At 42.4% G+C, this 14,266-nt stretch overlaps 1 protein-coding gene across 1 annotated transcript in view; it reads right to left on the minus strand.

Moving 5' to 3' along the window:
• Positions 1-13,982: 13,982 nt before the first annotated feature.
• The window catches only part of ABCG1 (ATP binding cassette subfamily G member 1), a 52,910-nt gene continuing 52,626 nt past the window's right edge, over positions 13,983-14,266 (minus strand). The window contains exon 16 of the mRNA XM_086480137.1: positions 13,983-14,046. Within this exon, the coding sequence (XP_086336263.1) occupies positions 13,983-14,046 (64 nt within the window). The remainder of the gene's footprint in view (positions 14,047-14,266) is intronic.

The raw sequence follows: 14,266 nt of genomic DNA on the forward strand, positions 1-14,266 counted from the left end.
AGTCGGTCCGAAAACAGCATTGTCTCAACCTTGTCATCAGGAATATGGACTCTGAAAGTTAGGCTAACATCTTGACATGAGTCTGCAGTGGTCTGCCTGAGCAGCAGTTGCTGATCCTGAGAATGGAATGCCAGGCTCGTAAGGTCATTATGCCCTGGACAGAGCAAGGATGAGAGCTGCATCTGGCAGGAAATAGCAAAAGGATAGAGATGCTGCTGTCTGCTTCTCCCTTCTAGAAACCGGGGGGGGGGGGGGGGGGGGGGGGGGAATGGATAACAGCCAAAGGAGGGAGCCTTGCGGAGGCAAGACGGCTCTGTTTTGGCGAAAGAGTGCTGTGGCGGTCTCCAGTGCCAGGGACGAGCTTGAGAACTGTTATCAAGAAGGATCGATCAGCATTGATGGAGCCAAGAAGAGGTGGAGATGCAGAGGAGGAGCAAGGGGTGCTATTTGGCATAAAAAGGGGCTCCTCAGTACCCGAACTTTGGAAGCTTCCCCCACCAAGGATCACGATGATCATTAGGACCAGCGGGATGCTGCCTGGACCTGGGACCATAGGGATGTCTTGGACCCACAGTGGTAGCTATTGACCTCTTTGCTCTTTTAACTATACTTTCCCCTTTCCTTTCACCCTCTTTCCCTACCGCACGCCGCTTTACAGGTAAACAATAAAGTTTCACTGTTAGATTGTAGTAAACCCCTTTGGTGTGGTCGCCTTAATTTTGCACTTCGAGATCACAGCAAACGAACCATATGAGTCCACTGAGTGGACCGTGACAACCACCCAGAAAGGCCTCCTTCCTGCCCAGCTCCAAGGGTTGTCTAGAAAAGCAGCTGTATACATCTGCTCTCCTTCCTTGGATTTTCCCATCAGTGCCTCTTGATGCTGGAGAAAGCCACTCAAGGGACAGGAGAGAGAGAGAGAGATGGGGAACACCACTGCCCTGGCACAGGTTTCTGACTTGATACTAGATTTCCTAGCTGACCTGGTGGCAGAGGCCCAAGAAAGACAAATCACTGCACGGGAACAGGGGTGTCCTGGGTGCTGGCAACTGATTGCCTTTTGGAGCTCACAGTCTGGCCAGCAGACAGACACAAGTAGATATGCATAGTTTGTTCATTTATTTTGCGTCAATAGATCGACAAACTTCACTAGCTAACATGATTTAAATAGCTTCACATTATTGGATTGTGTAAAGTCTGTCCTTTTCCATCCCTTCTTCATCTTCTTTATTTCGTTCTTTTCACTTGTACGTAGCTCTATCAAGCACTAGGAAGAGAAATCAAAACAGAAACTTTAAAACTGTTTTTAGTGTTTCAGGCTCCTTACTTTACCCAATTAATCCGTGTAATGGAAAGAAATCCGAGTGCACCCACAATGCTTTGAGACTGATGGGTGGCCACACTGGGTCGTTTCAGATGCTCATCTAGCCCTCTGTCCATCAGTAACCAAAAGGGTTATCTAAGGAGAGGTGCAGGATAAGCATATAACCAGGCTTCTCTTCTAGCAAAATGCAGGACTATCACAAATGTGAATCAGTTTTAGCAAGCAAATATGAGAAGCCCAAACAAAGACTTACCCTTTGTATCTCTCCAACTCTGCTTGCACACCCACATCACTGTACAGCAGGTGCTGAATAAGTAAACAAAGTCCTGAATATTTTTCTGGGGGGAAAAAAAAAGTAGGTCAACTACGGCATTTTCGTCAGCAAAGGTGCTACCGTAACAGGAATCAATTGTCTGTGACACAAAGCATTTGTGCTGTTGAGGCTATTACGCAGAGAGTGTACAACGTTCCAAATCACAAAGGCTCGGTAGTCCTAAACTGTCTGTAACCATGACAGCTGTGTGCAACCAATGCTTCAGCATCTAATAAAGGCTGAACAGAAAATGTTCGATATTGCAGACTGATTGCCTTTGTGTGAGTGAAGATTATTCTACAGTTTTTCAAAGAAATTGTAGCCAAGGAAAAGGTCTCAGAAATCATTCATTTTGAAGCAATACACAAAAGCTGTATTTGGCTGACATGGAGAATTAACAGGGGAGAAAACTAGGACAGACAAGCAGCTCTGAGCAGATGGGTGCCAGCAAAAAAGAACAAACCTGTAGCAATGTGAAAAAGGGATATAACTGAAAACACCTCCAAAAATGTGTATTTTAATGTGCCCACTTACTTAAGATCCCATTCTGAAAAGTCTCTGGAAAAAGCAAGCTTCCTGCTACAGCTAGTGTCACACACCTCCTCTGGCAAAGCTCCCGTTCAAAAGGAACATTTCAGACAAGGTGCTAAACCAAAGTGAAAAAGAATATAGAAACCGAAACCTTCCTCTGTTGAGAGCAGCTAAATCGCACGGTTCTGCCACAAGTCTCTAACGAGCTACTGGTTTTACTAAAGCTTGAAAACTTCACCATGACACCATTAAACAGCTTGGAAAGCAGAAGGTAAAACACAAGAACCAAATCTGATTCCCTGTGTGAAAACCAGGCAGAACGATGATCTCAAGACCCAAATTCAGTTCCCAGGAGGTTGCCCTCGCTGCCAGGCTGAGTCCAAAAAAGGGGAACTCACTGCTCTGAGGTGTGGGTTGCAAACCCTTCCTTATGAGCAAAGTTCAGGTGAGAGTTTCCCAAGCAGTTCTCTGCTAGAAACAAAAGTCCTCTTCGGGCAGAACAGTCCATTGTCACTCTGTACAATTCTTTTTCTTCATCTGAACCTTCTTCTAAAGCATTTGAAAGCTACCAGAGTCAGTATACAAAACAGCGAGCTGCCCAACTACCTAACACAGCATGTGTGGTCCCTGTCCCAGTACATTCCACCAGGCACACAATGGGAGGATGAAGCTACATATTCTCAGTACTAGAAGACAATGGCCAAACAGATAGACTTTGCTTTAAAATATGTCTGCTGCAATGCATAACATTCAAGTGCTAGAACTAACTAGTAGCACTCACAGATGCTACAGAAGAGGATGCTGTTTTGTTCAAGAGTTTGCAGTCATTTGGTGCTGCTCCCCCTGCTAGCGAATATTAAAATTTCTGTGTGCCTATCACAGGTGAGCAGGGTAAGAAAACAAAGTACTTTTCTGCTGGAGACTAGTGGATCTATCCATCTAGCTATAATAACTTGTGCTTTGTGAGCACCCTTTTTGTACCCATTGTGGTATGCAGAAATTCCGCTCAAAGACACTAGACGAAGACAGGCTCGCTCAGGGTCTTGCTTCCATCTGTCTCTGAGTTAGGTCTCCCAGGCTTCCTTCAGCATACGCGTCCATCTCTTAGCATAACAAAAGGCTGTTTTGGAAAAAAAGAAATTTTCAGGGATTTAATACTGAAATACCACAATTGAAATGAAATTCTGGAAGCCTTGAATCAAAGTGTTTCACTGCAGCTGAGCCAAACACCTTCACTGCTGAACTTGTTGCAGAAACTCTAGGAAAATACCAGGGTTCAAAGCCTGTGAAAGTTAGTTAGGTCTAACACAGTAGCGGACTGACGGTTGTCTGAAAGCAGGTATCATCAGCTTGATAATTTTGGTCTGCGGCATTTCCAGGAAGCTTTATGAAAGGTAAATTTGGTAAGTAAAACCCAGCGAGGGCACATGCTCCTTCCTGTCACAAAGTCGGATTTCCCCTGCTTGTTGCCCTTTTTCAGACTTGGTGTTACACCCCAGCCAAGGGATGCTTCACCAAGACGTAGGATATGGGTTTCAACAAACGGAGTAAAATCAACAGCTTTGCTGTAGCTTTTGTTTCTTCTCTAACTACTTCAGGCCTACTTTCTGATCCTTACACAGGAAACAGACAAAAAGCACCTGTAAGACTCTTGATAAAGCCATGAAATCTGCTTAGCATTTGACTCCACAGATGCCAGTGGGGAAGAGCAAGGAGGTCCTAGGAACAGGTAGAGCTTTACTCAACATGCCCAGCAGAGCAGGTGAACCGGCAGTGGGACAGGAGAATGCCTATGTGCGGAAACAAGTGGGGGGAAACAGTGCAACTCTGAAGAGTGCTTTTGCAGTCAGAGGCTGACAATGGATCAGCTTCATGCTTTGATAATACTTTCCACCTGTGGAAGAGATCAAGCACCAACTTCCTTCTCAGCCTTCCTATGTGTGCGTGGGCGCGGGCACAAAACTGAAATGCCAGGAATCCAGCAACACCATTGCACAAAGTATGCATAAAAAATTCATAGATCTTGCAAAAAGTCTTCAAGGCACAGAAAAAAAATAAACTAAATGACGCTATGAAATTTAAAATAACATTATAAAAAGATACTGATGTAATTAGCGCCAGCTTGACCAATTCAGCCCTTGACAGCTTTTCTGCCCTAAGTAGAACTTGCAACATACGCTTCCCCGCCAAGCCCTTTGTGAAGGCTCTCTCAAGCTGTCAGTGCTAGCGACTGACGGCACGACGGCTGCTCGTTGCTCACCTGGGCACCGCATAGATCCTTGTACCCTCCCATGCTGGAAGAGGCCGATCATTCTTACTGCAGCAGCTTCCCTGGCTTCCAACGCCTTTCAACCTGCATTACCAAGCAGGTTTTAAATGGGTAGCTATTAGAAAATACAACGTAAAGTGTCCTTTGGTTTCAAACACTCTTTATTTTATGAATCCATTTGGAGTACACAGTGGATGGTAATTGCATGTGAGGTATATTAATTTTTGCAGCATTGCTAACGAGAACTTTATGGTTGGCTTATTTCATAGCATTAACTGTAATATAAAACACTTAAAGTAATTTATGTTGCCAATCAGGCTACGAAGGACTCCCGTTCCTCTTCTTCCCTCCCTGATCTACAGACAGTTGCCATAATTCCTTCAGTCTAGTATTATTTACAGGTCTATAAAACATAACATAAAGTATGATCTCTGTTATCATTAGAAAATTGTCTGGCCATTAGTTTTGAAAATGCAATCCTCTTGTGTCCTTAGGGTAATTAATTTATCCTTTAAGCATCACCGCTCACGCCCTCTAGGACTGGACACCTGAACTAACTTGTAAAAGCTATGGCTGTTAGCCTTGAACTGTGGGGACCAATGCAGGTAATTTTGTTGCTGTGGTGGTCAGGAGGGGTGGCAGTAGGACAGCAATGTCATCTAGGCTTGACCTCAAGTCCAATATACAGACAGCTCAACAGCATGAAAAGCCACCCAGCCAAACAAAGTGTACGGCAAAGTAAGGGATACCTACACTGAAACCCTTCTTCTGACACTACTGTTCTTGGGGCCTTAGCAGATCGAGTTTTCTGCCCAAGAGTTTCCCTGGCGGTGTGACAGGAAGCAGCAGTCTCAGTGCCTCATGGACCGTATTTTGGGTGACTGTTCAGGATGGCAGGATGTCATTCCTTGGACAATGGGGATCTTCAGGAGAAACATGAGAGAAAATGACCGGCTTTTTATCCCAGCTGACGAGACCTTCCATGACAACAGAAATGCAGTAGGCTGCAGCTGAAGAGCATGGCACGGGTGTGGGGCTGAATGAGGGAGAACAGTGTTTTGTAAAGGAGGGAAAGGACAGGTGTGACTGGCAGAATAAAGCATGGTTTCTCTTCGGCTGGAAACAAGGGAGGAGGAAATCTATACATTCCAGAGTGCTGAGCAGAAGGTAAAGAGGGAATGATCCTTTACCGCCTCCTGTAATGCAAGAGCATGGGGAACATTTGCTGACACTTGCAGGTAGGACGGTCAAGACGAACAGCAGGTAAGTCTGTGGAAGAAAAATCCATCAAAGGCAAGAAAATACAAAGATAATCTCACTGGTTCGGGAAGTCTTCAAATTGTGTAGGGTCTGTCAGGGAAGCACTCCCTGATGCTTGCCCTGTTCTTGCACTCTTCCCCATGCAGTGAACAGCAGTTGTTCACTGTCAGGTATGCCACAATACAGACCCTTGCTCTGAGCCAATGTGACTGCACTTACTGTTTTTAAGAACTTTTACTGCTTATTTCTGTAAACCACCTGAAATCACCACAATGTACATTTGTAACAGACAATTCAATGTCCTTGCTGGCTGCCAGAACCTAGAGGAGGCAGTGAAAACGTATCACTGCCAATGTGCCTGCCACTTCCCTCTGAATGAGAATGGGGACAGAGGCATCTGTCTGAAAATAATAACACTTTATTTTTTTTTTTTTGTTACATTATCATAAACGTTTTCTAGTCTCAGAAAACAAAGCCCTAGTTTGGAAAATAATGCACATACAAATCTCTTCTTACGGGTATTAAGTATACAGAAATATACAAAGATTTCTCTATTATTGTAATGTATCATCAGAATGCCCCACATCCCACATTTTTACTCAGGTCCACTGTACCAGTAAGCGTAAACTACAAAGGTAACAAGCAACCTGAAAAAGACATGGTTTATGTAATATAATTATATATAAGTATATATATATATCTACAACAGTGCAAATATATCACAGCGTGCAGGCAGCAATAGTCTCTAGAGAAGCATAATAAAACTGATTCATAGTAATGCAAATGCATTACAGAAACAAGAGACAACAATGACATATTAGATATACAGAATATGCACACTTTAGCACGCTGATTTAAAATGATACTTTGCATTGACTCTTGCTTTAAAAACAAAAGAAGAAATGTTAAATAATTCTGTAACAGATTCAAGGGCAGTATCTCACCATAAGGTCAACTGACTCAGATAAGGTATTTCACAAATCTTTACTGACGCAGGTAAAGGCTTGGCTACACTGCAGGACTCATCTGTCTTCTTTTTAGATATATCAATGTAATCTTTTCCTTAAATTTCATTTACTGTAATTTAAGAGTGGTTTTTCCCATACTTTTTTTAAATTGCTCAACAACTAACTCACAATTGTAAAGCTTGGTACAATTATCACTGAGGCCAGGAAAGCTGGTTTTTGGAAGTAATAGAAAGGAGTTTGCATAATGATTACTCTAAATGGGCTGCTAAAATAAGCTACAATGGAGTCAGAAAAAAAGACGTCACAGATGCCACTGAAGTAAAAAACCCTGTCAACCTTAAAGACTTCCATGTTGCCTTGCAATCTGCTTAAAAAGACATTTTAGATTTTTTTTCTTCTTGAAAGAATAAAGCACACCCACAGATCCAGCACATTAGTTATTCGGTAGCTCAAAGAAGTCTAGAAGTCATCCCTCCACCTCTACCTACCTCGCACTGTTCCCAAGCAGCTCATTTTTACACCCACCTGGACAGCAATCACGACTGTCTAGCAGTAAGGACACACGCAATCGGTAAGCATGGGCTGAGCCGCATGGATGCCCCCAGAAAGAAAACGGGTTGACGAAATCTTGATGTATCTCAAAGGCATAAACAATGCAGACAATGCAGGCTGGCAGGCTGTGCTATGGGGATTTCTTCTGCTAAAGAATTCGTACTTTGACTGGTCACCCTTTGTTTTACTGTGCTGGCAACGGGTCTCAACAGAAATCTGAATCTCTTAAAGGAAGGTTCTACAGTTGACAACTGCATAAAGCTATGGTTCATTATAAGATTTCCAAGTAATAAAAACACTGAGGCTAGACTCCCTGCTCTACAGTACCATCACTCCTTCACAAACTCTATGTGACATGTGTACAGCAACAGAAACACGCTAACATACGCACAGAATTAAGCGGGAACTTGTTATGCTTGCAGGCTCAACCTGCAACTTTTGGACAAGCAATATGCAGAATGATACCCGGGGTTACAAAAATCACTCAGTGGGATGCACTACAACAATCTCTCTATATATTATGAAAACAGGTATTTAAGAACAGGACAGTAGGAGTTGATCCCTGAAAATGCTACTACCCCTGTCCACAAATAGCAGAGCTCATGATTAACATCAGTGACACTTCAGCACTTAATTTATGCGCTCGCTAGTGCTGTGTGGCAGAGTCATGGGCACAGCAAGGATCAGCCTGTCACAAACTGTTACAGAGGACATGACACGGTGTCATTTTCTGCCTACTTCTAGTCCCCAACAGCTTTTCAAATTATCGTACTCTATAAATGGCTTTCCATACAGAACTAAAGGAAAGAAATTCATGAGCAATTGCACCCTGTTGGGCTGTTCCGCCAGGAAAATGGATACACGTGAGAAGATCATTTTCTCAAAGAAAAAAGAACACGTGGTACAGTACCTCTGCAGCCACCACTGAGCTCCCTTCTGCAGAAATACACGCTGATTACCTATCACAGTCAACCTGCTCTGGAGGAGCCTAAGGCTAGCTACTGCCAAAGCCAACCTTGATGTTCTCTGATATTCCTGATTCTGGCAGGGATCTTTGCTGCCCTGGGTGAATGTTAAAGGGAATGACAATCCTAACTAACACTCAAGAGTTTGGGGCAAAGTCCAGACCTTTTCTAATTTACAGCAGGGCTACAGAAGCAGGGTAACTTCAAACACCACATCTACCCAGTAAGTGTGCTATGGCACCCACAATGCAAGACCAGTTTTAACAAGTTTCCATTTTAGCAAGGAATTGCTTGAACTTCCAGCTCCAAAGGCCTAAGTGACAAAGCTTTAAGCTCTAAAGTTTCAACAAACAGGGGCTCATCTCCTCTAACTCAATGTGTTCAGACCAGGTAGGCGGACTAAGGTACCTTCCCTGAGTTATGTACCTCCTGAGGGCAAACCATACTTTTTTGTCACATTACCTAATTCCAAATCTTCTGCCAGTACCCAAAACACAAGACACAAAGGAGATGCCAAGTTCAATGTGAAGAATTGCCTCTGTAGCTGCCTGTCTAGCCCCCATTAATTAGAGAAGGAGCCTGGGAAACCAGAAGAAATGCATAAACCACAGCTCAGGAAGTCGAGGAAGCTGAATTACACTGCTAACATTTAAACTAATCCACTTCAGGGCTGTTGCAAAAACTGGAGCCACGCTGGAAAAATGAGGATCCAGTCCTGCTCCAGTGGACATTGCCCTGAACCCCCCTGGGAACAGGCGTGACTTCAAATGAGGCAACTGCTATAATAAAACTCACTGTATGGGCCAGAATTCAAGTCACTAGGAAAAAACATCTACCTCAGGGCATTATGGAAGTACCTCAAGTCCATTTGTCCTGAAGATGGCTGTTTCTTTCCTTTTATTACAGAGAAAAGTAGATTATTAACGTAGACTGGGCCTCTCATTTTTAGACGGCAACGGTTCTGTGAGATAAGCCACCTCCAAAACCACTACCCACTTGATGGAAACTAAAAAGAATTTAATTTCACAGCCTGAGTCGTGGCACCCACAGTTAAAAGCGGCATGCGTGCAATTTCCTCTTACTCCACACCTGGATCCTACGAAGCAGGCCAATGCTGCGGCTGGCCACCTGCACACTGAGCTCTACCCATGCATTCAGAAGGAAGCTCTGCCTCCTGCAGCTGATGTCCTTTTCAACCATGTTCATACTAACTCACAAATCTTGGCCCAAAACAAACACAGGTCAAGAGAACCGTCTTGTTTGGGAAAGCATTTGAGCTTGTGCTTGCATCCCACTCAACACAAGACAGCTGATGCACTTCTAAACCCTCCCTGAATGACAATACACCAGAGTAGAGCCAGTGCCAGACTGGGACAGAAAATGCTGTGCTTAACCCCCATGAAGAAGACTCCAAGCCAGCTTCTGCTGCACTAAGATCACGGAGCACCAGAGCAGATCCCACAGGTATCAAAAGCTCCCCACAGAACTAAGTTGACCCCAGTGAAGGAGCTGACAACCAGCCCCGCGGTGCTGGGGGGTCTCTCCTGCATGACGCAGGACAAACAGGCACGACCCCCTCTCCCACACAGCCACCAAATGAGACTAGACTGAGCTCAGTGAGCAAAGGCAATGCCGAAGAAGGTGCAGGAGGCTGCAGGAAGAGGTATGCATGCCATCTGCACCCTCCTCACACGTATTTTCTGAGGAGCTCTGTTTGGAAATGTCTTCATTGCATCTTAAGTCTCTCCCTATGCACTTTATTATCGCTCCTGAACAGGACCATCACAGAGCAGGAGACAAAAGAATAAAATCATACTCCAGTAAAAGTTAACACTGAGAAATAATTAATTAAGATTCCTTCCTGCTTACTTTGGAAAGTAAAAAATAAATGCTGACATTGTTCAAATGTAAAGTGGTCCTGGATTGGCATTTCTGGTATAGAAAGACAAAAAATAGAAAGTTCATTTTTCCTTACCAAAACTATGCAGATAACAAAAGCAATTATGCAAAGCAAGAGTAAATATACGGAAAAATATACACTCATCTCCATGCTTGATTTTCATTCTCCTCTTCCCCTCAAAAGAAATATTTTGTGATGCAAAAAGATTAGTTCAAGATCACTGTAAAGCTGTAATCTCCTAGAGACTAACCCAAAGCAAACGGACTTTTCAGTACAGTCTCCGAGTCTGTTTAGACAGCCAACATCTCAGTCTGCCTGTGCAATACAGCCCTCACCCAGCAAAGCACTTAGGCCTGGAATTTATTTTAAAGACATTAGTTGCTTGGTTGACTCACATGAGACAATGCAGATGTGAGAAGTTACAAAGATACTTATGCACTTTGTTGGAACAGGGCTTCCAAGAACCCCATTAGAGTCAAAAACATTCATCTAGTGTTGAGTAAATAGGATAGACAGGACTTCCTCTGTGAGGATCACTGGGGTGGTACAGGTCAATGTGTACCACACTTCTTTCCAGAAACAAATGTTTAATGAAATTTTCACTTCTGTTGATAACATACTTTGACACAAAAAAGTAGATCGAAACGCCAGTCACTTGATATAACTGGTTCTTGGACTCAAGTGTTCATTATCTCCCACTTACATAACCAGTTCTCCCTATTACGTGTATATACATTCCTCTCCTTTAATGGAAAAAAAAAGATATCTTGGGCTCCAAATATTACGAAGTGAACAGGATTTCAGCAGCAGATAAGACTTCTGTTACCTGCTTTGATCTATAAAGATGGTACCTCATCAATTTCTTACGTGAGCAGAATCTGCTTTCCAAATCTTTTATTTAATTGTAAATAATAATAGTTTAAGTTCTTTTTAAAAACTTCCAGGGTTTTTCCGATTATATGCAGGTTTTTGCAAAAAAACCCACAAAACAACAAACATTTGAAGCACCTACAGTCTTAACTGATGCACATAGTAACCAAAGCAACGTGTCAAAACAAGTCAAAATAAAACAAGGAGGCAAACAGAACACTGAAGTCCTCCTGCAATCCCAACAGAAATCATACATTCAGTCTTCAAGAGACCTTTAAAATTCTTTAGCCTCTTAACCAACTTTTAGCCAGATTGTGACTGGTTCAAACAGTAATCATGGCATTGATTTCAACAAGTTTATGGCTATTTCTATATGGCTATATAAATTGAGGATTTAAGTCTTTAGAATCTTGCTGGCCTCACTATTCTTCTGCGTGAAGCCTCCAGAGGTTCAGAATGTGCTTGCTTAACACTACAGCACATGCATGCTCAGCCCATTAATCTGGGAATATGTTTTATACCAGTCTGTTAGAATTTACTTCCACATAAACAGAAAAAACCCCAAGCTGAGACTATGTTAAAAATCCTTGCAATATACGAAAACATAATTGGGATGGATTTTAAATACTTCTGTCCCACAGTACTGACAAAAGATATCATCAGTTAATTTTAGAGGGAAAGAATAATTATCTATGTGTAGCACTGAGTTTCAAGAGAATTCATTTATTTCTTTTCTTGGATACTACAGTCTGAAAGTGTTCCTTAAAATAGTAACTTCCACCTAAATGCTGCCAGCAGATGGCTGGGAAAAAGCCTATCTAATAAAAAAAGAAGTGACAAAAAATATCCCAGAGCATGCATTTTCTTAGGAACACCCATGGAGGACCAGACTTCTAGCTACCATAATACAATACGAAGTTACAGTACAGGAGGATATGTTGGGAGACTAAAGAGGTAAAATAAAAAAGTCTACAAACAGAGGAACAGGCACAGGTAACAAGATGCATCTAAGGAACTCATACTGCTAAATCGGCCTAGATAGGAGAAGACATTGTCACTGTGTAAGTTAATACACAAAGTTACTTCACTTGGTACACTGCAATGGATTTTCAGTGTGGTATTTGGTAAATGGTGCTGGTAAACACAAAACATAAACCCTGAAGGTATTTACTGCCATGGATGTCACACTCTTTCCTACTCAGCTAGCCTACAGCTAGACCAGCAGTGTGCAGCAAAAGAGTAATTTGGCAAATGTAGTCTTTTGTCTGCTTGCAAACAGCATTTGAACCACCTGTCATATTCACAAATATTTTGAGAGTCTTGAAATAATCAAGGCACGTTGTGCCAAGGGATTTCAGCTTGTGACTTCTTCAAAAACTGTTCACAGTTATGAGAATTATTTAGAATTGACAAAATTTCTGAATTTCTCATATCTGACAGCCATATAGGTCCATACCTTGTGATTATGCCTGGACAAGCTGCAGAGCTGTATAAAAGCTTTTTATTAAAAACCAGCAACAAAACTATGCAAAGAGGTTGTGTAAGGATTTTCTTCTCTCTTCTATAGTAAAGATTGACCTTGCTTTCACACAGGTCAATCTTATTTCCAGGGAAAATTCAGCTAACCTTCCTAAAACATGGGACTTGACTTAAAGTCTTCCAGAACACAGGCTTAATTCAAGCGTCCTGAGTTTAACAGATGCACACGGTCTATGTCTGTATTGGCAAATTAAAGAGAGCCTGGGCACAGGCCAGAAAAACTGGGAAACAATTGTCTTCATCACTAAATGGCAGAGCTGCAGCCCAGCACAGCCCTGGCTTTTGCAGACAATCTTTGGCCTCTGTCTAGAATTTAGCACAGTACAGGGACCACCCCTATTAGCCCCAGTTGTCTGAGGACTAACAGAGCTGGCCCTGGCACTATTTAGTTTACTAGTATAGACGTAGCCACGGAGTCTGCAAAAACAGCCTGTGAATTGTGACAGCTGGTGGCCAGCAGATGCGCAAGGTCTCTCTTCATCTACTCTGCTGTCATGAGCTGCTGAGCTCCTGAACGGTTTGCTGACATTGAGCTCCTTCCAATCTGCAAGGCTTCAGCATCCTGATAGGAATTACGCACTTACAGAACCTGTCGGTCTGACTCGGAGGTCTGTGACACGAAGGCAAACGCACAGTAATGGCAGAAGGTAGTGGAATTCGCACAGAAGTTCACCAAGGCGTCCAACATGAGTACCGGCCCCACAATTTCATTTTGGGTTGAAAAATCCAAACCCGCGAAAACCAGCGACAAAATTCACATCAACCTGGAACCAGAATTCCCCCTGCCAAGTTTACAATGGTGAGATATGCAAAACAAACGCATGCTGCTTTTAATGGTTTCATCCGCGTTTCGATCAGTTGGCTATTAATTCCCATGTTGTGCACGTAGACTTTGGGTGACAACAGAACTTCTTTGCATAATTAGACCTGCAATACTACAAGGTCATTTGTATGGTTTGAGAACAGCTCTACACACAGTACGTTGCAGATACAATGAACATGGCCATATGAGGCAGTCACAGGTGTTCTAACACAATACCCCAAGCTTTAAGATGTGGACAGCTCTTGAACTCCATCAGGCTTTAACAATCGCTCAGGCTTTAGGGATAGATTCTGGTTTCACAATTTAAGAAAAAATGAGCCTTGGAGTGCTTTGATTTTTTCATTCACAGGAGGTAGATCAAACAGATAATGAGCAGTTAGTATTTTAAATCTCACAAATATCGAGGATTTAAAAAACACTGCAAAATAATGTTTTTTCAACCATTCAGCGACAGACTGAACATGTCTGACTGACTGTGCTATCTATTGATGCTTCCAAATTTGGACCACAGGTTTAGTGCAGACTCAGAATCTGCCTTTTCCTTCTATCATTACAGTTTTCAGATATGAGACCAGCTCGACAAGTAAAGCACCAGAATTCTGAATTTAGACAGAAACAAAAAAAATGAATTGAATCACTTTAGGTTTGTTTTTAAAAAAGTATCCATATTAAAAAGATATCTTTACCTTATTAATTAATACATTTACAGACTTTTGGCCAGAAGTGGTAATTCTGTGGAAAAGAACTGCAAAATAATACATACAAAACCGCAAAGATGGAACTCTGAATTTAAAAAGATGAGAAAATCCTATTTTCTTTGCATTTCCCATTTTGCATCTCATTACCTTGTCAACTATGGATGACATTATACTGTTCTGGCTACCAGCACTAGTATCCTAGAGATCTTATCACGAAATTGGTTTTCACAAGGAAAGTTCCTGCAGCCAGTTTT

Source organism: Leptosomus discolor, chromosome 1, assembly GCF_034619465.1.
Source record: "Leptosomus discolor isolate bLepDis1 chromosome 1, bLepDis1.hap2, whole genome shotgun sequence".
NCBI lineage: Eukaryota > Metazoa > Chordata > Aves > Leptosomiformes > Leptosomidae > Leptosomus > Leptosomus discolor.